General features: G+C 36.8%; 1 protein-coding gene across 5 annotated transcripts in view; it reads left to right on the top strand.

Moving 5' to 3' along the window:
* Positions 1-19,647, top strand: part of KTN1 (kinectin 1) — a 111,834-nt gene extending 92,187 nt beyond the window's left edge. For 3 of the 5 annotated variants that reach the window (XM_043919280.1, XM_043919282.1, XM_043919279.1), the window contains 10 exons: positions 3,199-3,279; positions 4,399-4,488; positions 4,605-4,697; positions 5,749-5,820; positions 6,042-6,125; positions 6,291-6,374; positions 9,356-9,439; positions 11,297-11,389; positions 12,237-12,357; positions 19,161-19,647. In XM_043919280.1, the coding sequence (XP_043775215.1) occupies positions 3,199-3,279; positions 4,399-4,488; positions 4,605-4,697; positions 5,749-5,820; positions 6,042-6,125; positions 6,291-6,374; positions 9,356-9,439; positions 11,297-11,389; positions 12,237-12,357; positions 19,161-19,165 (807 nt within the window). In that variant the 3' untranslated portion in view covers positions 19,166-19,647. The remainder of the gene's footprint in view (positions 1-3,198; positions 3,280-4,398; positions 4,489-4,604; positions 4,698-5,748; positions 5,821-6,041; positions 6,126-6,290; positions 6,375-9,355; positions 9,440-11,296; positions 11,390-12,236; positions 12,358-19,160) is intronic. The other 2 variants (XM_043919283.1, XM_043919281.1) reach the window with 1 other exon arrangement.
* Positions 19,648-21,742: the final 2,095 nt, after the last annotated feature.

The raw sequence follows: 21,742 nt of genomic DNA, 5'->3' as shown, positions 1-21,742 counted from the left end.
CCTGTAATGTCAGTATGTTCCTCTGTCCTTTTTGTATCTCGTGAATTGGTAATCAGTGGAGGCTTGATTAGATTCAGACTCAGCACTTCAGGGGTAGGACAGGGTGGAGGCAAGACTATTTCATGAGCAGTGTTGTGCATTTCCATTAGAAGGGCCATAAAGCTCAGTAATAAAGTATCTGCCTGCCAGTGCAGGAGATGTGGGTTCGATCCCTGGGTTGGGAAGATCCCCTGGAGAAGCAAGTGGCAACCCACTCCAGTATTCTTGCCTGGAAAATTCCATTGACAGAGGAGTCTGTTGACCATGGGGTCGCAAAAGGTTGAACATGGACATTACTTAGCAACTAATCAGCAACAATGTTTGCCTGTGCTTCTTTGGCCCATTGGAGCTTATTTAATCTGGCTGCCAAATCTTTTTGACAGGGCACTGCTAATCTTTGGTAGTTTCTTTGCTTAGTGATGTGATAAGATGTTCCTGAATTTATCATATACATTTCCTGCCCCAAATTTTGAATTAGGATATTTCTCCAAGGAGAGGGCTTTGGTTGCCAGGTGTGATATAAGTAAACTTAATGACCAGTTCTCTGTGCAGTCTGAGTTTAACTGCTTGCTCTGTTAGGCTTTATCTATGTATATTCTATGTCTAACTTGCAGAAGAAGCAAAAATGCTTCTGTTTTCATTGTAACTGTTAAGGATATATTCAGGTTTGATCACTTAATAGATAATTGGTTGAATTGACGAAATACCTTGTTCTGGGCAATATGGATAAATTGTCAGTTCTAGTGCTGTTTTTACAATAAACATAGGAGTTGTTCTTCCTATATTTCATATTTTTTTACTTTGTAGCCATAAGTTGTTTTTATTTCTGTATTCCTATTTTATATTTCATTAATGGAATAATGAAATTGGGAAATTTGTTTGATAGTATTTTTTTTTTTTTGTCATACATTGATATGAATCAGCCATAGATTTACACGTATTCCCCATCCCGATCCCCCCTCCCACCTCCCTCTCCACCTGATTCCTCTGGGTCTTCCCAGTGCACCAGGCCCGAGCACTTGTCTCATGCATCCCACCCATAAATAGTATACATGCTGTTCTGAGCCAGAAGAGTTCATGATTTCTCTTCTTTAAAGATTGTATAAGATCACCAGAATTAAAAATTCTGTTTAATGTAACAAATTATTTCTTAACAGCTATATTACTCACCTACAACCACCAAACCTTTTTTACACTATAAATATTTATGAATCACTGTAACATATGGATGATTATATTTGGCTTCTATTCATCCACTTGATAAAAGTTGAATACTTCTGCATGTAGTCTATATTTAAGAAATATATTAAGTTTTCTGTGTGCTACTTAGAGTCTAGTATTTGAGTTTTTAGAGATATGATGGTTAATAGACTATTTACCTTAAGATAAAGCAATAATGATTAAATTTAATATTAAATTAATATAGTCAGTAGATAAAAAAGGACTTTTATACATGAAGTAATTTTTATAAACTGTTTTCTATTGCTTTTTCGCAAGAAAATCAGCAGAGATGAGATCTAAACTATATGACCGAGATTGAAGGGAAGTTTATATACTTGAAGCATCTAAACAATTTTTCAGCTGAATTTAATTTATATAGAATCCTAGTATTTGAAGCTAAGTGGGATTTTAATAGTATGTTTTCATCGTCAATCAAATTTATGATTGTGCTCAGTCGTGTCTCACTCTTTGCGACTTCATAGACTGTAGCCCATCAGGCTCCTCTGTCCATGGAATTTTTCAGGCAAGAATACTGGATTGGTTTGCCAGTTCCTCCTCCAGCCCAGGGTTTGAACCCATATCTCCTGCATCTCTTGCATTACAGGAGGATTCCTTACCACTGAGCCACAGGGGAATGTAATTTTTTTTTAAATGGAGAGGCTTTTGTGACTAATATGTACTATGGGATATTGCACTACAGGGTGATCTCCAACATCCAGTTTTCTTTGTTTTTTATTTGGTGAAGTATAGAGAATCCTGATTCAGCCACATAAGTAAAGCTTTTAATTAGAGCAATTAATAGAAATTTCATGTGCGTGTGGTTTTTTTTAAATCTTGAATTAAACTAAGCCAAAGACCTATCAGTGGGCTTCCCTGATAGCTCAGTTGGTAAAGAATCTGCTTGCAATGCCGGAGACCCCGGTTTGGTTCCTGGGTGGGGAAGATTCGCTGGAGAAGGAATAGGCTACCCACTCCAGTATTTGGGCTTCCCTTGTGGCTCAGCTGGTAAAGAATCTGCCTACAATACGGGAGACCTGGGTTCGATCCCTGGATTGGGAAGATCCCCTGGAGAAGGGAAAGGCTACCCACTCCAGTATTCTGGCCTGGAGAATTCCATGGACTGTATAGCCCTTGGGGTGGGTGGTGAAGAGTCAGACACGACTGAGTGACTTTCACTTTCACTTTCAAAGACCTAAAAGACCTAAGAGGAAATTTGCTTTAAAGTATCTACCTAACACTCTTTATCAGAGTTTAAAATTGAGACAAGAAGCATCAAAAATCTAGAATAATTTATTTTTAAATTTGGAATAATGACTAAAGCTATAAATATGCCTTGTGTTTGCCTCAGCTAACCTTACAGTACAAATAGAATTTTTGTTGATTTTACACACATAAATGTGTATTCTTATTTCTCATTATGATTTTTAAAATGTTTCATAATATTTATTTTCAAGTATTTTCATAATACCTTGAATACCTTCATAGAACCTAAAATCTTCAGACTAGTGTATCTCTATGGAACTATCTCCTAAAAAAAAAAAAAAAAAAAAAGTTTGAAAAATTGCTTGATCTAGGCTTTCTCTGTCTTAAAGATCGAATCTATTAGTCCCAGCACTGGTTAGTGGTAGAGGCTAGTTTGAGCCCAAATCTTACCTTTATGGCCTGAATTTATTCACAGATATCCTTGGACAGGGTAAATAAATTTAGATTTGATTTTGATGATAATATAGTACACAGGCATATTTTTACTGTTTATTTTCAAGGCCAGGTCATGTACAACTTACTTAACAATTATAATCTTATTTGAGATTTCCACAGGGATGGTGTTTGTCTATGTAGGTTTCTTTTTATAATCTTCCAATTTGGTTATTTACCTTTTTTTTACTTACTTCATTTAGGTATTTTAAAAAATTAGTTATTTGACTTTTTTCTCTACAGAGTTACAGTGAATGGCTGCATGGATTTGAAAAGAAGGCAAAAGAATGTGTGGCTGGAGCTTCAGGTTCAGAGGAGGTTAAGGTTAGTTCAAGAAGTCAAGTATGTGTATTTTAAACAAATGTAGAAAAAAAGAATAAATCAGAATTTGTCTTTAAGTTTGGGAAAGATAATAACTACATTATGAGTAGAGTAGTGATCTTTTCAGAAAGTATAAGAAGGTGATTTCATTTTGTGTACATTTTGGTGCAAATGCTATTGTCTTCCTCATATTTGATATGTGTACAAAGCTGGTGTTTGTCATTTCTTCAGCTCTGTTATCTTAGTCATTTATAAAACTGAATATTTATCTCTGATTCTCTTTTTAGTTTGGGTTCAGGAAGTAAAGACCAGTTAATAGGTAGAACCTGACTGGTTTATTAACATATTGTCAAATACACTATTCAGGAGTGTTCAGAGCCTAGATGCATTTTTATGCTTGACTGCTAAAATTTGGGAAATTCACTTTTTTTGTATCACAAGTGGTATGAATATATAACCCTCTTTCCTGTGGCATTGTGACTTTATTTCATATGAGGATCTGCTTGATTTTAGTGTCTCACTAAGTAGTGACAAACCTATTTATATAAAATTGTATGATTATATTTTGTATTAAACATACTCTAGGAGTTTTATCTTTTGGCCACTCCTCCTGGCTTCTCTGGTGGCTCAGAAAAGTAAAGAATCTGCCTGCAATGCAGGAGACGTGGGTTCAATCCCTAGGTTGGGAAGATCCACTGGAGAAGGGAGTGGAAACCCACTCCAGTATTCTTGCCTGGAGAATCCCATGGACAGAGGAGCCTGGCGGGCTACAGTCCATAGGGTCGCAAAGAGTTGGACACAACTGAGTAACTAAGCTTTCTTTCCTGGCACGTGAGATCTTAGTTTCCTGACCAGGGTTTGAACCCGTGTCCCCTGCATTGGAAGCATGGAGTCTTAACCACTGGACTGCCAGGGAAGTCCCAGACTGGGAGTTTTATTAGGAAAATCAAATGACTTAACAGTGTCATTGAATTTCACTGCTACTTGAGCAGGTTAAAATATAATGATTAATGATAAAACAGAAGCCATTTATCTTAATATATCAATAAGTACAGAAGCAAATTTGAAGCACAAAACTTTCTGGTATAACTAGAGAATTTTTATTTATATCATTCTTTGCAGGATTTGGAGCACAAGTTGAAAGAAGCTGATGAAATGCACACATTGTTACAACTAGAGTGTGAAAAATACAAATCCGTCCTTGCAGAAACAGTAGGAAATGATTTTTAGTCTACATTTAAAAATAATTATTAATTTATTAGTGACTTAAGTAGTTTATCTTGGTATTAGAACATGAATTTTTCAGAACAACTGTACTGTGTTCATAGGAAGGAATTTTACAGAAGCTACAGAGAAGTGTGGAGCAAGAAGAGAATAAATGGAAAGTTAAGGTTGATGAATCACAGAAGACTATTAAACAGGTATTTTAGAAAGCTTAAGAGTTGTGTGAACTATTGAAAATAAAATCCAAACAGACTGGCAGTTCTCAATGTGGGGGTTCTGAATGAGCAGCGTCAGTATCACATGGGAACTTGTTAGAAATGCTTTTAGGCCCCACCTGTAGCTTACTGAGGGTGAAACTCTGTGGGGCCAAGGCAGTTTTAAAGAGCACCCCCTGCAATGATACAGTGTTTTAAAGGGTTTTAAAAACACTGTTTTAAAGAGTTCTAAAACACTGTTTTAAAGAGGCCTCCCCTCCCCAATGATACAGAATGTAAAGTGGTGTTAAAGAACCACAATGTGATAACATAAGGCAAATAATTTGGTATTCACAATGTTTTAAAACACTGATTTGTGACTCAGATATAGTATTTAAGAAAAAATAGGTCCTTCTGTTCATGGGACCTGAATGTTGTTAATGTAGTCTTAGTTTTTCTTCTATAGTTTTCCCTCCATATCCATCAGGGAAGTGGTTTCAGAATCTTCAAAGATGCCCAAATCTGGTATCTTGAATGCTCATATAAAATGGAGAGTAGTACTTGGGTGTGGTAAAGAGTGCCGTCTCTTGCTCACTTGTTTTCCTGGGCCACCTTGTGCAGAATCTAGGGTTGTTGATGGTATTCTGTAATAATGCATTTGGGGATTGATGAAGCTGATTATCAGTTAGTTTTTAAAAAATTAAGCACTTTAGCTGGACCTCATATAATGTCATGCAAGTGAGGTAGGTTTTGACCACCGTTTAAATCAGGTTATATGTGACACTCTCATTTTTAAGGACTTTTAAAATTCAGTTATGGCTTTAAATGAAATATATTAAAAAAAAAAAAACACCTCTGGGGACACAGCTTTTGAGGGAGTAGCCTACTGTTTTCTCCCTTTGCTCGGTGAAGAAATAAAGCCACTCTTTCTCCTCCAAAACAAACAAACAAAAAAACCCCTCTGAAGTATCTAATTGATTAAAATTCTACAAGATAGAAAAGCCTTTGTATCATTGGTGGTTTGACTTGGTCATATAATTATTTCACATTTCAGATGCAGTTGTCATTCACATCTTTGGAGCAAGAGCTAGATCGGTTAAGAAGAGAAGATAAAGATGTTGAAAATGTATGTTATCTCATTGTTTGATTTGTAACCTATGGCCTCATTTTTAGCATTAAGGGTTCTCTTACAGGCTGTGTTTTAAGATTTCATTTATCTAATGATGTGGTTGTTGTACCTTTATTGAGATGGTAATAGTTTTGTATTCAGTAAGTGTTGTAACTTCTCATTGTAGGGAAGCATCTTAAATATGTTTCTTAACTTTTCCTTCTTTGTTGCATTGCTAGCTGAGAAGAGAACGAGAGCATTTGGAAATGGAACTAGAGAAGGCAGAAATGGAACGATCTACCTATGTTACAGAAGTCAGAGAGGTACTTATAATAGAATTTTTTCAACCTTGCTTCTCAGGTGAAGTTAAATTTATAACAGAATGATAAAATATTTCAGTGTAAGTTGTTTGTGGCAGAACTTCCAAGTAGCATACAAACATGGGATATCATAAGGAGATCAATCTTAAACTCTAAACTTCATTGCAGCTGAAAGATCTGTTGACTGAATTGCAGAAAAAACTTGATGATTCATATTCTGAAGCAGTAAGGCAGAATGAAGAGCTAAATTTGGTAAGAAGCTTGTTCTCCACTGTGTATCAAGTAGGCTCTGAAAACACTTGTGTTGACATGTGGAGAAGCCATCCAAACCTTTCTCCTTGCTAACACCCTTAGCTTGGCATTTTTAAAGTTTAAGATAATCTTTATATTCTGATGATTCAAGATGGTCTGTCTTTTCTTGATTCCTAAGATGATCCTTCTTTTCTTAGCTCCTAACAATGGCATGTTTGGCTTGCAACTCTTTTTCAAAAAATTTTCTGTGTTTTATAAAACCAAATTTCTTCAACAGCATTATTTTCAGTGAATAAAGAAATTAAACAAACAAGGTAAAGACTGGCTGTGTTATAAAGTTTCTCAGAGTTACCATAGTTAACTGGGCCTCTTATTTTCTAACATGGAAGGAGATTATTGAAGGTGGAAAATACATACTCTTCTTTCAAGGGCAGTAATCCAATCTAGCTTCTTATTTTAACTGGCATTTCTATACATTATATATAACATAAAGCTTATGGAATTCTTTACCATCATCATATAATTCAGAGCATAATAATTTTAAAACTACAGTCTCAGAGTTAGCTAAATGTTGTATAAAAACATAGAGTACAGGTATTCCCATTCTTAAATTTTCTGGAAATTTACACTGATTGACAGGCTTATTTGTTACATAAACATGACTCTCTTATTGCACTTGATCTTAGCCAAAAGGCCGAGAAGCGATAAACATGACTATCTTATTGTATGTTTCAAACAATAGTTATTATGTCTGTGACTTTTAAAAATTAAGAATGTTACTAGACTTTTTAAAAGTACCTGAATGAACTCTAGTACAATCACAATAAGCTGATTGTCTCCTTACTATAAGTTGGTGCTGCCAAGTTTGGAATTTTCTTTTTAGTATTGCTGTATACCAAAGAAAATTTCTTAACTCATTCATGTTAAGCAGTGTTACAGCAGTGATCCATGGGAATCAATTTTCAGAGTAGGGCTGTCTATGAAATGTACACATCAAGTCCCCACCCTGACCCCCTGTCTATACACACACCCCTTTCCAGTTTTAAAATAAAATTTACCTTCATTTTACCTGAATTAAATCATTCTCACTGCAATGTAAGATTAATTTTAGGTACATTTGCTATATATTACACAGATTGGTACTGTGGTATGCTATAGCTTTAAGGGATTTGCTTATCCTATAATGTGGTTTTAAAAAATCCATTTCTAACTACAGTTGTTGGAGATTTTACTTTTAACTTTGGTGCTTGATGGCTGTCCCTGATAGTAGCTTCAAACCTAAGGATTATGTTGAGTGTCCATTTAGCCTGATGCTCTCTTTGTATATTTTGACCCTTCTGTCAAAAGGTCATTTTGAACGGTATTTAAATTTTTTTTTGCCTTGAGTTTGCAGTCTTCATTTTAATCTTTCTGTTTGTTTTTTGCTCAGGGTAACTGTTCTACATTTTAAGATACATTAAAGTAATTTTGTTTTTGCTTATACATTGTATGTTCCTGAGCCAAAGGAATAACCTCTCTGATGAATGAAATCAGAGTTAAATAAAGAAGCAAAAACTGAAGCATTCGGAATAGAGTTTACAAAATCAAATTTGCAAATGGCATGTCGTGCGTGCACTGATTCTTTCTACATGTTTGAAATGCCAGTGTCTTATATTTTCTCCTTGGGGGTTTCCAGAACTGTTTGGAATGCTTTGCTTATGGGTAAGAGGCATAATCAATTAATTTGATGAGTTTAGTTAAAAAAGAGTTATTTTTTGTCAGTGAGTTCATTTTCTTCATTCATAATTATTCAGGATAGTTAACGAGAGAAGAGGCAATAGGTATAGACACTGGAGTTTAATACAGCTTTATAACTGTTTCAACAAGTTGGTTGAGATGTATATGTTAAGATGTTTCTTGTTAGTATAGTTAAGTCAGTGTGGTCTTGCACTCATCTCTCTAGTGACATCTTAAAGGATGAACAACATTTAAATTTTTGAAGATTTCATTTTACTGGATTTTTGAAGATTTCATTTTCTGTTCAGTGTTTTTAAAAGTATTACACAATTCTTAACTATATAGGTTAAGAAAACCTTTAAACATTTAAAATTAGTAGGCTTTATTACTTCCCTTTTAATTTGGAATAAATGTGAATGAATATGCTTTATGAATAGTGAATAGTAATACTTAAAATAGCTGTGACAAACCTAGACAGTGTATTAAAAAGTAAAGACATCATTTTTCCAACAAAGGTCCGGATAGTCAAAGCTATGGTTTTTCCAGTAGTCATATATAGATGTGAGAATTGGACCATAAAGAAGGCTGAGCACCGAAAAATTGATGCCTTTGAATTGTGGTGTTGGAGAAGACTCTTGAGAGTCCCTTGGACTGCAAGGAGATCCAACCAGGCAATCCTAAAGGAAATCAGTCCTGAATATTCATTGGAAGGACTGATGTTGAAGATGAAACTCCAATACTTTGGCTACTTGATGTGAAGAGCCGACTTATTGGAAAAGACCCTGATGCTGGGAAAGATGGAGGGCAGAAGGAGGAGGGGCCGACAGAGAATGAAATGGTTGGATGGCATCACTCACTCAGTGGACATGAGTTTGAGCAAGCTAGGGGAGATGGTGAAGGACAGGAGAGCCTGTGTGCTGCCGTCCGTGGGGTCCCAAAGACTTGGGCACGACTCAAGTGACTGAACAACAACAGTACTTAAAATAGTAACACTCTGCTGGAACTTTATGGTTTTGTTTTTACATTTGCAGTTTTTTAAACTCTAGTTTGTTTCTGTAGCTTTTCTTAAGGTTAGGTTTACAGATTGGAATCTCCACTGCTTACAGCTTTTCTATACATCTGGTGCAGCATATTGGCTCATCCACTGTGCATAATAACTGTTAGCGATCCCATTCTTTCTCATTCATTCTTCAATCCTCGGGGTCTCAGCATAATCAAAGAAGGATGTGAATTAAGTTAATTGTGGTGTTCCTTTATTTTTACAGTTAAAGAAACAGTTAAATGAAACACACGCAAAACTTAGAGCTGAACAGAGTGAGCGACAGAAGGTAGCTGGCGACTTGCGCAAGGTGAGACGCTGCTTGTGCTGGAGGCGCCGTGTCACTGGCGCGCTGCGCTCGGAGCCCCGGGCTGCCACGCTGCCAGCTCCGGGTTGGTTCTTCTGCATCATCCCAGTGACTGGTTCTTAAATTTAAGCTGTTTGCTACATAGTTAGATATTTGGAACTAGACTTTTTGGCTTGTTTTTCCATTTTTCTTAATTTGCTTCTTTTCATCATATTTATATAATTAATTGCTTTGTAAAGTACAGATTACATTTTGAATTCAGTTGATATTACTCTTAAAAAATTTGGTTACATCTATACATTTTTTATTGGGATTTGCTTATATAGTCATTGACAAAGTATATTTCTTTGGATCTTCATGCTTCCTTGGTGGTTCAAATGGTAAAGAATCCGCCTGCAATGCGGGAGACCTGTGTTTGAATCCTGGGTTGGGAAGATCCCCTGGAGAAGGGAAAGGCTACCTACCCACTCCAGTATTCTGGCCTGGAGAATTCCATGGACAGAGGAGCCTAGCCATCTGTCGGGGTCGCAAAGAGTCTGACACGACTGAGCGACTTTCACCTCACCTCATCTCACCTCATGTATCTAAAAGAAGTGTAGACCTCTGCTCTTTCAGAAATTTATGCCTTTATTTCTTTGTAGAAGCATGTTTCTCTTAATCTCACACAGATGGGTGATTTAGGATTACGTTTTTTATTCTTTGCGTTAGTTTGACAAGTTATTTGTAATTCTGTTGAGATTTTTAATAGTGTAATTTGTATATGCTTTTATCAGAGCTTCTTTCGAGCTATGATTGTGTTTATAGGAGGTATTGTCAGCAAAACAAATATGTCACTTTCTGAAAAAGTGAAGGAAATATTTCTGTTGGTTCTATATGATTATAGCTTATAATTATGCAAAAGTCTAAGACTCCAGAGTTGGTTCAGATTTCTTTGATGTTGTGGCCAGTAGAGAAAATGTGAACTTAAAAAGTTTTGGAGCTCTACCTTAAATATATATACTACATTGCCAAGACTGAGCAATCTAATTTCCTTTGATATTTGATTTTAGTGTTTGACACTGGACAAACTAATAAAACATGCAATTTTAGCCTAACAATTTATTTTCTCAGAAGGTGCTTTAAAGATATTAAACAGGTGCTCAAAGATATGGATATGCCATGTTGTTTGGCATAAAATGACAACAATAGTTGATAGTGAACTGCCCCATATCTATGTAATAGAAGTATTGTGTAACTCGTGATTGGAAATGCATGTAAATATTTACTGACATGTAAAAAGATAACAAAATTTTTCATGAAGTAATGTGTATGTTAAAAGTCCACTTACAAAATATTTTCTACTAATCTTCCATTAGGACGTATATGTCCTGATGAGGAATTCACATCAGGAATCAACAGACTCAAAGTTTTAGGATTTACTGGCCACCTATAGTTTCTTTCACATACTGTTTGTTTGTCTAACATGACTCTTTAAAAATGTAAAAACCATTCTTAGCTTGTGAACTGTACAAAGACAGTGTGGCTAGATTTGGCCAGCCTCTGATCTAGATTAATATCACTAATGTGATCTTGATCTAACCTAAATACCACTGAGGTTATTTCTGCTTTTAATTTCTTTATACATTTTCTTCATTGTTTGAACTTTTAAAAATGGTGAGCATGTGTTTTTATAATCTGGTTGGGGAGACAGCTATTTGATTTTGGAGAAGAAACTTGAACAGGTTGACTTTTATGTTGTATTGTGAGAAGAGCTTTAGTTTTATACAAAATATGTGAGGAAATCACTCATTTTTTCATATATGTATATATAGTTATCTATCAATTGTAGTATTGATAGGCTCTATATTGCTTTCCTTACAGGCTCAACAGTCACTAGATCTTATCCAGTCAAAAATAGTAAAAGCTGCTGGAGACACTACTGTTATTGAGAATAGTGATGTTTCCCAAGAAATGGTATGCATTTTCTTTAGCTCCAAATCTCTGGGCTAATTACCTTATAAATTATTTGAAGAATGAAAAATGTACAAGATCCATCTCTGACTGAAAAAATGCCTTTGTAATGTGCTTCCATCATTTTGTTGGCATTCTTAACTCAAGATATCTTTTCTTTGAGGTATCTTATCTGAAATTCTGTGTTTTTACTAATGTTTGTTTTCAGTTTAGCTTGGTGAGATATTACATTAATGTTTAGGTTTGAGTTGGAGGTATGGTATACTACTTAAGACTGTAGACTCTGCTTCTCGCATTTGAATCCTGATTCTGTTGTTCAGTAGCTGTGTGACTGACTTAGTGGGAACTCTTCAGCCTCTCTGGGCTTTAGTTGCTCCATGTATAAAAGGTAATGATAATAATACGTATTTTGTAGGATTGTTGAAGGGAATAAGTGAGTTACTATATAAAACACTTAGAATAGTGGGTAACCCAACAGTGCCTCAAATTTTGTAAGAGCTCAATATATGTTTGTTATTTTTCTGTTGTGAGTGTATTCTCCTTTGGCTCTTTGTACATTTTTTATGAAAGTAGAAAAGGATTTATGTCTGATATTCATGGATTGTTTATTTTTCCCTTTGTAGCCTAGTGACAACATTTATATAACATGAAACTTTCTTAGGTGCAGACTAACTTGCACTACTAGGTAGCAAATACTATTGCTCTATGTGGTTTTTATTGTCAGTTTTCATGCCATCTTTCAGATTTTTTATATCTGTGTGTAAAACAGCGGTAAAATATTTTCTGTTTTTGGTTGCCAATGCCTTTTCTTTATGCTTAGGGTTTTTCATCTCTTTAATCTTTTTCTTAGGAGTCTTCTGAGAAGGAGACAATGTCTATAAGTCTAAATCAGACTGTAACACAGTTACAGCAGTTGCTTCAGGCAGTAAACCAACAGCTCACAAAGGAGAAAGAACACTATCAGGTATTAGGTAAGAATAACTAAAGAATTGCTGTCTGTCCATGGATAATTGACATAGTGTGTGTGTGTGAATGTATATACAGTGTGTATTTACCATAAATATAGAAACTCTTGTTACCATAGTGGAAATTTTCCCCCTGTATCTCTCTGAAAACCTCCAAATGATGGTGTTAGCTTTCTTGGAGTTTTATTTCCCTTTTGTGCATACTTTGATCTTATACTTTAGAGAAGAAAATAAATACCTTTTATTTTTTTTTTTTTAAGTATATATAAGTTCCATGATTATAGCATTATACTTGTATACATTACAAGGTCATAACCACCATAAGACTAGTTACCATCTGTCACCGTACAGTTGACCTTTTTCACTTTTGCCCACTTCCAACTCCCTTCCCCTCTGGTAACCACTAAGCTGTTCTGTTTTGTGAGTTTTTGTTTTGTCTTATTTTGTCTGTTTGTTTTGTTTTCTCTAGATTCCACATACTAGTGAAATCATGTTACTTGTCTTTCTCTGACTTAGTTTATTTAGCATAATACTTCCAAGTTCTAACCATATTGTTGCAAATAGCAGTATTTCCTTCTTTTTTTATGGCTGAGTAGTAATTCATTGTGTGTATGTGTGTGTTTACCTTCTCTATCCATTCATTCATTAGTGGACACAGGTTGTGTCTATAAATCTTGGCTATTGTGAATAATGCTGCAATGAACAGAGCAGTGTATATACCTTTTGAATTAGTATTTTCATATAGAAACACTTTTCTTCTTTGACCTTTCACATAAGATGCTGAACTGAAAAATTGTCATCACAATTTACATTGGAAGCTGGGTTTTATTTACGGTTGCTTATGGGCAATGGCACCCCACTCCAGTACTCTTGCCTGGAAAATCCCATGGACAGAGGGGCCTGGTAGGCTGCAGTCCATGGGGTCGCTAAGAGTCGGACACAACTGAGCGACTTCACTGTCATTTTTCACTTTCATGCATTGGAGAAGGAAATGGCAACCCACTCCAGTATTCTTGCCTGGAGAATCCCGGGGACGGGGGAGCCTGGTGGGCTTCCGTCTATGGGGTCGCACAGAGTCGGACACGACTGAAGTGACTTAGCAGCAGTAGCAGCAGCAGCATGGGTAATCAAAGAAATACATTTTTTAATTCTTGAAGTGAGAGTCTTGGCTGAAGATAAATAAACCATCATTAGCCAAACTGTTATGAAATTTTATTGCCCATATTACCTGAGAATGCATGTTGATGAATTCATGTTGGTTCCTGGGTTTTACCTGTTTTAAGAATGACTTAAGTCACAATGCCTTGGGTAATTAAAATGTTCTGGTATGCACCGAATACTTAGATATTCTTCCTTTGAAGCTATTTGTTCTGTAATAATCATGCTGTCCTGGAGATCAGTGGAGTGGCCTGTGCAACGCCACGGGGCAACTTACCACTGAATTCTCTCTTTCAGTACTCAAACTTAGGACTCTTAACTTATGCAAAGGCCTCAGGATAGGTTAGTGAAAGTTGCTCAGTCATGTCTGACTCTTTGTGATCCATGGACTATACAATCCATGGAGTTTTGCAGGCCAGAATACAATTTTGTAGCCATTCCTTTCTCCAGGGAATCTTCCCAACCCAGGGATCGAACCCAGATCTCCTGCATTGCAGGCAGATTCTTTACCAACTGAGCCATCAGGGAAGCCCCAGAATAGGTTGGGTGCCCTGAAAAAGTTGGGAGGGACCTCCGTCTTGATTCCAGGGGCATTCTGTCTCACTTGTAGATTGATTGTTCTGTTGTCTGCCTTAGTACATACTCTTCTTTATAAACTGCTATTTCAGGTCAGTTACCTCTATGAAGACTTTGCACATGAACTCAACTCATTCTTCTAACTTGTCAATAACAAGAATTATATCTCAGTCTTTTATCCTTGGTAAGCTGACTTCTCAGTTGCCTAGAGTTAAACTTCTACCGCTTTACCACCCTCTCCTTACTGAGAAAATAACCTTGCTTCCTGTGTCCCAGGGCAGCTTTCCTTCCCACATCCTCAGTCCTGTTTTCTTCTCCACATACTGCTTCTGTTTAGTCTTGAAAACATGCTCAAATATATTATTTTAACTTTATGCTTCAGGATACCATCCTAGTTTTTTTTTTATTTCACTGCTTAAAATTTTTTAAAAGAAGAAACTATCCTCACAGTATCTACTTCTTTACTTGCTACTCTCTTCTCCGGAGAAAGGCTTCTTTTTCTGCTGTTCCAGGAACTGGATGAAATGACCTGTCATTCCTTGTCATTCATTAGTGATTTCCTAATTGCTGGAGCTAATATAGGATCTTCTTTTGCATACAGGATACTGCAAATAGTTACGAATTCTAAATATGGTGAGGTCAGCCCATAGAAGGATTTCGTTTCTGAGAACCTGCAAAATTATAAGCTGTCCTGTTACCCTTTTCCTTTAGGCCTTGTCAATAATATCTCACTAGCATCTCAAAAGTATTCTCTAGTTACTTTCTTTTTTTTTTCTCAGACATGTGGTCTGAACCATTTTGGCTTGCCTGTTTCCACTTTGGTCTTAATCATATAAAATTTGAGCCTTACACTGATCATCAGTAATAACACTTTTATTTTTCAGATTTTTTTCTTCCTGGTTTATGAAATTACAGTGTGTAATTTGTTAAAAGAAATACATATACCCTGGCAACACAACTGAAACTGAACTGTTGTTTAGCAGGAAGCTAAGTGCTAACTCAGCATTCTTTTGTCAGCTGGTGAACATAAGTCCACTTTTGGCAAGTGAAAGGGTGGTTGAGTGATCAGTAGTATATCTTGTAGGTTAGATGGATTGTATGAATTTAGAGGTCCACCAGCACTTGAGAACTCTCCTTGCATAGGTTCTATCCAGCACTGACAATGATCACCCCTCTGTAGGGATCCCTTGGTTCCCACAACTTTTCTTTATGCCTTTTAAATGTTTGTGTTACCCTTAGTTTTTTAACCTGAGCCATCATTTTTGCTTAGTGTATACTCCCTCTTGTTAACTCTTTTAAAACTATCAATACTACTGGATGATTAAATTGGAAATACAAATTTTTTAATTATCAGAATTTATAGGCTAGTGTCTGATGTCAAGAATCTTCTCTTTCCCCCCCTATTTTATTCAGGTATAGTTTATTACTTTTTTAAAAATTGAAGTATGGTTAATTTACAATCTTGATTTAGTTTATGGTATACAGCACACACACACACGTATTTTAATATCTTTTCCATTATATTCAGTTCAGTTCAGTTGCTCATTCATGTCCCGACTCTTTGCAACCCCATGCACCGTAGCACGCCAGGCCTCTCTGTCCATCACCAACTCCCAGAGTCTATCCAAACTCTATGTCCATCGAGTTGGTGATGCCATCCAGCCATCTCATCCTCTGTCATCCCCTTCTCCTCCTGCCCTCAATCTTTCCCAGCATCAGGGTCTTTTCCAATGAGTCGGCTCTTTGCATCAGGTGGCCAGAGTTTTGGAGTTTCAGCTTCAACATCAGTCCTTCCAGTGAACACCCAGGCCTGATCTCATTTAGGATGGACTGGTTGGATCTCCTTGCAGTCCAAGGGACTCTCAAGAGTCTTCTCCAACACCACAGTTCAAAAGCATCAATTCTTCAGCGCTCAGCCTTCTTTATAGTCCAACTCTCACATCCATACAGGACCACTGGAAAAACCATAGCCTTGACTAGGCAGACCTTTGTTGACAAAGTAATGTCTCTGCTTTTTAATATGCTGTCTAGGTTGGTCATAACTTTCCTTCCAAGGAGTAAGCATCTTTTAAATTGATGGCTGCAATCACCATCTGCAGTGATTTTGGAGCCCAAAAAATAAAATCAGCCACTGTTGCCACTGTTTCCCATCTATCTGCCATGAAGTTCTTGCCTCTGAAATGGACAGAGGAGCCTGGTTGGCTATAGTCCATTGGGTTGCAGAGTCGGACATAACTTAGCAACTAAACAACAGCAATAACATATTAACTCTTTTTAGTTTTTTGAAGAACCTCCATACTTTTTTCTGTATTGACCGAACCAATTTACATTCCCACTAGGAATCTTACTTCTTAGTATGTATTTCAAGTGCATATGAATTGTTTAAGGTAATGCTGTACATTTTCAGTATGGGAAAAGCTATTTTTAAAAGGCAAAAATGAGAGAGATAATATATAGTCAAATTTAGTTTTCTCAATCCTAATACACAGAACTTAGCATTGCTGTGAATTGTAGGGGTAGGTGTATTTATCTTGTATCCTTAATTTGTAAAACATTAACCTTCTTTTCTCCTGGAAGTCTGCCTACTCATCTCCTATTCTTCTCTCCTCACCCCACCACCTCTCCAAAAAGAAGGCTATCATTCCCCCATGCTTTTTAAAAAATATATATTTGTTTATTTAATGGCTGTGTTGGGTCTCAGTTGCAGCACTCTGGCTTCTGTCTAGTTGTGAACTTGGGCTTAGCTGCTCTGCAGCCTGTGGGATCTTAGTTCCCAGACCAGGGATTGAACCTGTGTCCCCTGAATTGGAAGGCAAATTCTTAACCAGTGGACCACCAGGGATGTCCCTCCCCCGTGCTTTTAATTAGAGTAATTTTTTTTATAGCTTTGGACTGGTAACACTAGTATTTTGTAATGTAAGTTTTTTTGTTTTTCGATATCTACTTTTTCTTATGTTGCATATTTGCCTGGTTTCTAAGTGTTCCAAGTGTATATCTGACCACACCAGAAAACTTTATTACCCTAGTGTCTTTGTTTGGCTGCTATAACAGAAATCTTATATATGAGCTTAAGCAGTTGAGATTTTTTTTTTCTCACAGTTTTGGAGGCTGGGGGAGTCTCAGATCAAGGCACCAGTAGATTCTGTCAGATGAGACCTACTTCCTGGTTTAAAGGTGGCCATCTTCTTTTCTGTCCTCACCTGGCAAAAGGGGCAGTGGTGCTCTCTGGGGTTCTTTTTATAAGTGTATTAATCCCATTCATGAATGGAGTCTCCTAAGGGCCCCATTTCAAATACCATTACCATGGGGGTTAGAATCTTAACATAGGAATTCTGAGGGAGAGTTTGTGTCTCTCTCTGAGACACACCACCCAGGTCCCTTACCTGGAACCTGTTTGTGGAATCATGTGGAAGAAGGATGATGGTTTTAACAGCTAACACTTTGTAAGTGTTCCTCTAAGAAGGAACATGCTTCTAACATGTGGTCAATCATTTAAATATTCACAACAACCCAGTGCAGTAGATAGGTAGGGATTGTTAATAATAATCCCTTATTATATTATAATTCCCATTTTACAAGAGAGCCACAGGGGTTCTGTAAATGTCCAAAGTCACACAGCTGGAACTAGTCGAGCCAGGATTTAAAGTAAGGTGGTCTGTCTGAGCCCAGGCCCTGTGCTCTTAATCTGTGCTTTTCTCCTCCTTACTTCAAGCACTGTGTGTTCTGACCCTTGTTGTCACTGCTTTTCTCCTCATTCTATCTAACCCTCTCTTGCCAGCCTCTTCTAGTTTCTTCCTTCAGTCCTGGCTTTTTCCTGAAGTTGATACTTAGTTTGTCAGTAGTGAATTGGAGAGACTTTTAGTGTATCCAGGAAAAACTGAGGTGAAATTTTGTTTATGTGTTTGGTATATATGTGCCCTCCTTACTCCCTTTAACAAGTAGATTTTTTAACGATACGGTTGTCTTTTGTTTCTGAAAGAAAAAAGTTCTTTTTTGGTGTATTGAAGTATTAGAGTTAATGCTTCAGATAAAGACTAGCTTACACTTGATTGTCATATGGAGCTTCATTTTCTATAATGTGTTTACATAGCACTTCTTAGTTTAACGTACCAGTGGCCTATGTAGACTTTCTGATTGGCTGTTAATCTTGCTTCATTTATAGTATGTGATAGCCAGTGATTACTTTGAACTTTCTGATTGCTTCTTTTCACCTCAACTTTGTGAAAAATTTCACGCATAGTGAAAAGTTGAAAGAATATATAACACTCAGTCACCCTTCCACTGCTTCATCTTTTTATTTGTGTATACGTACTTTGTTGCTGTTAAACCATTAGAAAGTAACTTTGAGATAACATGATCTTTTATCCCTAAGCACATAAGTGTGCATCTCAAGAACAAAGATATTCTCTTATAAATCTGTAGTATCCCTGTCACATCCCAAATCACCAAAACAGTAATTCTATAATATCACCCCTTTTTTAAGCGTATATTCAGGTGTCTCTACTTATACCTGAAACATCTTTTTAGTTAACTTTTTTCCAAACTAGGATCCAGTCACATGTTGCATATGGTTAAATCCTTTTAGTTTTTTTTAATGGCTTTTGAGGTTTAATTTCTTTGGTCATTTTATCTGATTTGGAAAGCTTCAAAAGGCCTTAGAAAATCTCTGAAACTTAAATTATTTATTTGTGGGTGGAGAGTTGTAAATTTCAGTCTCTTTTCAGTGCTGTTGATTTGTCTTACTAGCTTTATAGTCTTTTGAGTAGAGCAGTAATACAAATGGATTCCCAATATTGTTTTCTTAAATGTTTTCTAAATAGGGTTCAAAATCCCTACATTATTCTCAGTTTGGTCTGAGGTTTTGGCTCACATATTTTAAAATCCATCTGAAAACGTCTTCTGAATCCTGAGATTTTTCTCTTATTTTTGATTACCATTAGTATTGATCTGATTTTAGTTGAAAGGGCCATGCTAGATCAAATGGAATATGTACCTTTGGTGTTTGACAGATGTCTTCTGATTGTCTTTTGTTTCTTTGTTTTAAAATGAATTTGTTTCTTTCTGATCTTTTGCAGAGTGAAGTAATATTATGGGAAGCTGTTCATTCAAGGATAACAGAAGGCATTGTATTATATTTTGCCAAATTAAAGCCTTATTTATGTTTTCACCCTTTCTACTTTGTCAGAAACACTGAACAGAGTTTTGTCTTTTCTAATCCTTGTTAGACTACTGATTTAAAGAGAGAAAAAAGCCAACTCTGTAGACACCTTCAGAGTTTAGTTTTATAATAAAAACTGTTTGAATAATTAGACCTTTACATTCCTGAAGATAAAATAAACATGTAATCTTTTATCTTATTTTGCTCAATAAAATTGTTCAGAAGATCAAAAGTGGTAAAGACAATGTAAAATTTAACATTTTAATACTGATGTTGTACACTGTTTTACTTAACATTTTGGGGAGTAACTGCCTCTGACTTCAACTCAAGAAAACACTTTTTGTTGCTAATGTAATCGGTTTTTGTAATGGCGTCAGCAAATAAAGGGATGCTTATTATTCAAATGTGTTGTGATTTTCATTGAGCTTTAACAAATTTCATTAGCACTTCAGAGCAACATAATTTGGAGCACAGTCATTGGTCGCTACTTCAGACAAGGTAGGCTTGTTGCGTGTATCCATTCTCAGCTGGAGCTCTGGGTCTTCTCTGTGGTTGTGTGCCGTGTAAACTGTGTCCTGAAGTTCTGTGGCTTATAGAAAGGATGGGGGCAAGTGTTTAAGCTTTCAGGCTTACCACCCTCACTTTAGGTAGAAGAGCTTTATTTTTATTACCATTGTTATTTTAAGTAATAATTAACTTTTTAGTTTCCTTCTTATCAGATACTGTTTAGTTTCCTTCTTATCAGATACTGTTACACAGACTACATATGTTATCTTTATAGTTGATACCATGTTTTATCTTTTGTTTTCTTTTTTAATAATTAGGTGAAGACACTGAGCGTTTAGATGCTAACTAAGCATTGGCAAATGTCTTATGCCATTGAGTATTAAAGTAGCTGCTGGCCATATGGTGACCTGCTTGCTGGTTCAGCTGTGCTTCTACCATGGAGCCTTTTCATTTTGTTTTCTTTCTGCTAAAACTCTCTCCTCTTGGATATCAGTCTTCACTTGTTCCCTCACCATCATGAAATCTGCTTAAATGTCACATTTTTCATTAGATCTTCACCATCTAGTATGCCCCCCCTACCATATCCCACTACCTGTTTTGGTCTGTAACGTTAATAGTCTTCCAGTATATACTGGTTCATTCCCTATACCCCTCTCTATCAAAAAGTAAGCTCCAGGAGTGCCAGAATAATCTCTGTTGTTCTTTGCTTTATCCCAAACCCTGGGGAAGTGCCTGTTTTAACTGTGCTCAAATATTTCAATGAATGAATGGGTGAAATTAATTTTTATTGTTTATTTGGCCATGCTGCACAGCTTATGGGATCTTAGTTCCCTGATCAGGGATCAAACCCGGCAGTAACCTCTGGACCTAACCTCTGGACCACAGGAATTCCCCAAATTCATTTATATACCTTGAGGATTATCTAAAGTGGTGCCTTCACCACATAGCACATGCACCAGATAGTATTTCTAACGTATGTGGAGGTAAACTGAAAAGACTGCTCATGGCCTTCGGGCTACCCCAGGCCTTATTGGGCTGCTTTCAGCAAACTACTGGGATATTGGTCTGAAGGCCGGCCAGACACCATCTCATCATTTTCTCTTTTCCTTTTGCCATTGCCTTTACTTCCCCAGTGACTCAGCGGTAAAGAATCTGCCCACAATGCGGGAGCTTCAGGAGATGTGGGTTTGGTCCCTGGGTTGGGAAGATCCCCTGGAGGAGGGCACAGCATCCCACTCCAGTGTTATCTCCTGGGAAATCCCATGGGCAGAGAAGCCTGGCGGGCTGTAGTCCACAGGGTTGCAAAAAGAGTTGGACATGACTTAGCTTGGCATAGCATGGTGTAAAGTATTCATATCTCTGCCATCTGAAAAAACAAATCCAGCATTCCGTGTTATAACCTCTTCTTGCTGTTTTTGTCCTTTCAGAGCTTATTTTCTCAGAACTGTGTATTTGTATTATGTCTGTTGATTTGGGGAAAAAAAAATTGCAAGAGATTTTAAGGACTCGGTGTAATCTCTTATTAATTTCTGTTCCCTCCCTCAACATCCCAACCTAATACATATTCATCTTTTTGCCTCTGAGGTGGCAAGAAGTTTGCAGTTAGGTGCAGTTGTAATTGCTGGTGGTTATTAAAGTATTGTATTGAAAGTTTGGTTCCTGTTACTTATATCAGTTTGTCCTACTTCCTTACTCCAGAATCACATAGGAAAAGCTTATCACACTCCCTTTCAATTCTTCAGATATGCCAAGACAGCTCCATGTTCTCTGAAGTCCATTTCCCTCTAGGTTAAATATCCTCAGTTCCTTAGTTGTCCTGAATGATGGAAGGCTAAACAAGCCTTCTTGTCTTACCCATTCCCAGCTGTTCATCCTTCCCCAGTGTGCTATATGCCAATCGCTGGGAGAGGGCGAGAGCATCAAAACAGGGCATCCATGTCCTCAGACTCGAGTGGCTCCTCTTGTCACTGTTGCAGCCAATTGAGGTAGAGA

The sequence above is a fragment of the Cervus elaphus genome, chromosome 12, assembly GCF_910594005.1.
Source record: "Cervus elaphus chromosome 12, mCerEla1.1, whole genome shotgun sequence".
Classification (NCBI taxonomy): domain Eukaryota; kingdom Metazoa; phylum Chordata; class Mammalia; order Artiodactyla; family Cervidae; genus Cervus; species Cervus elaphus.
Note: the sequence above shows the minus strand (reverse complement) of the source record. Positions and strands in the feature narration are given on the sequence as shown.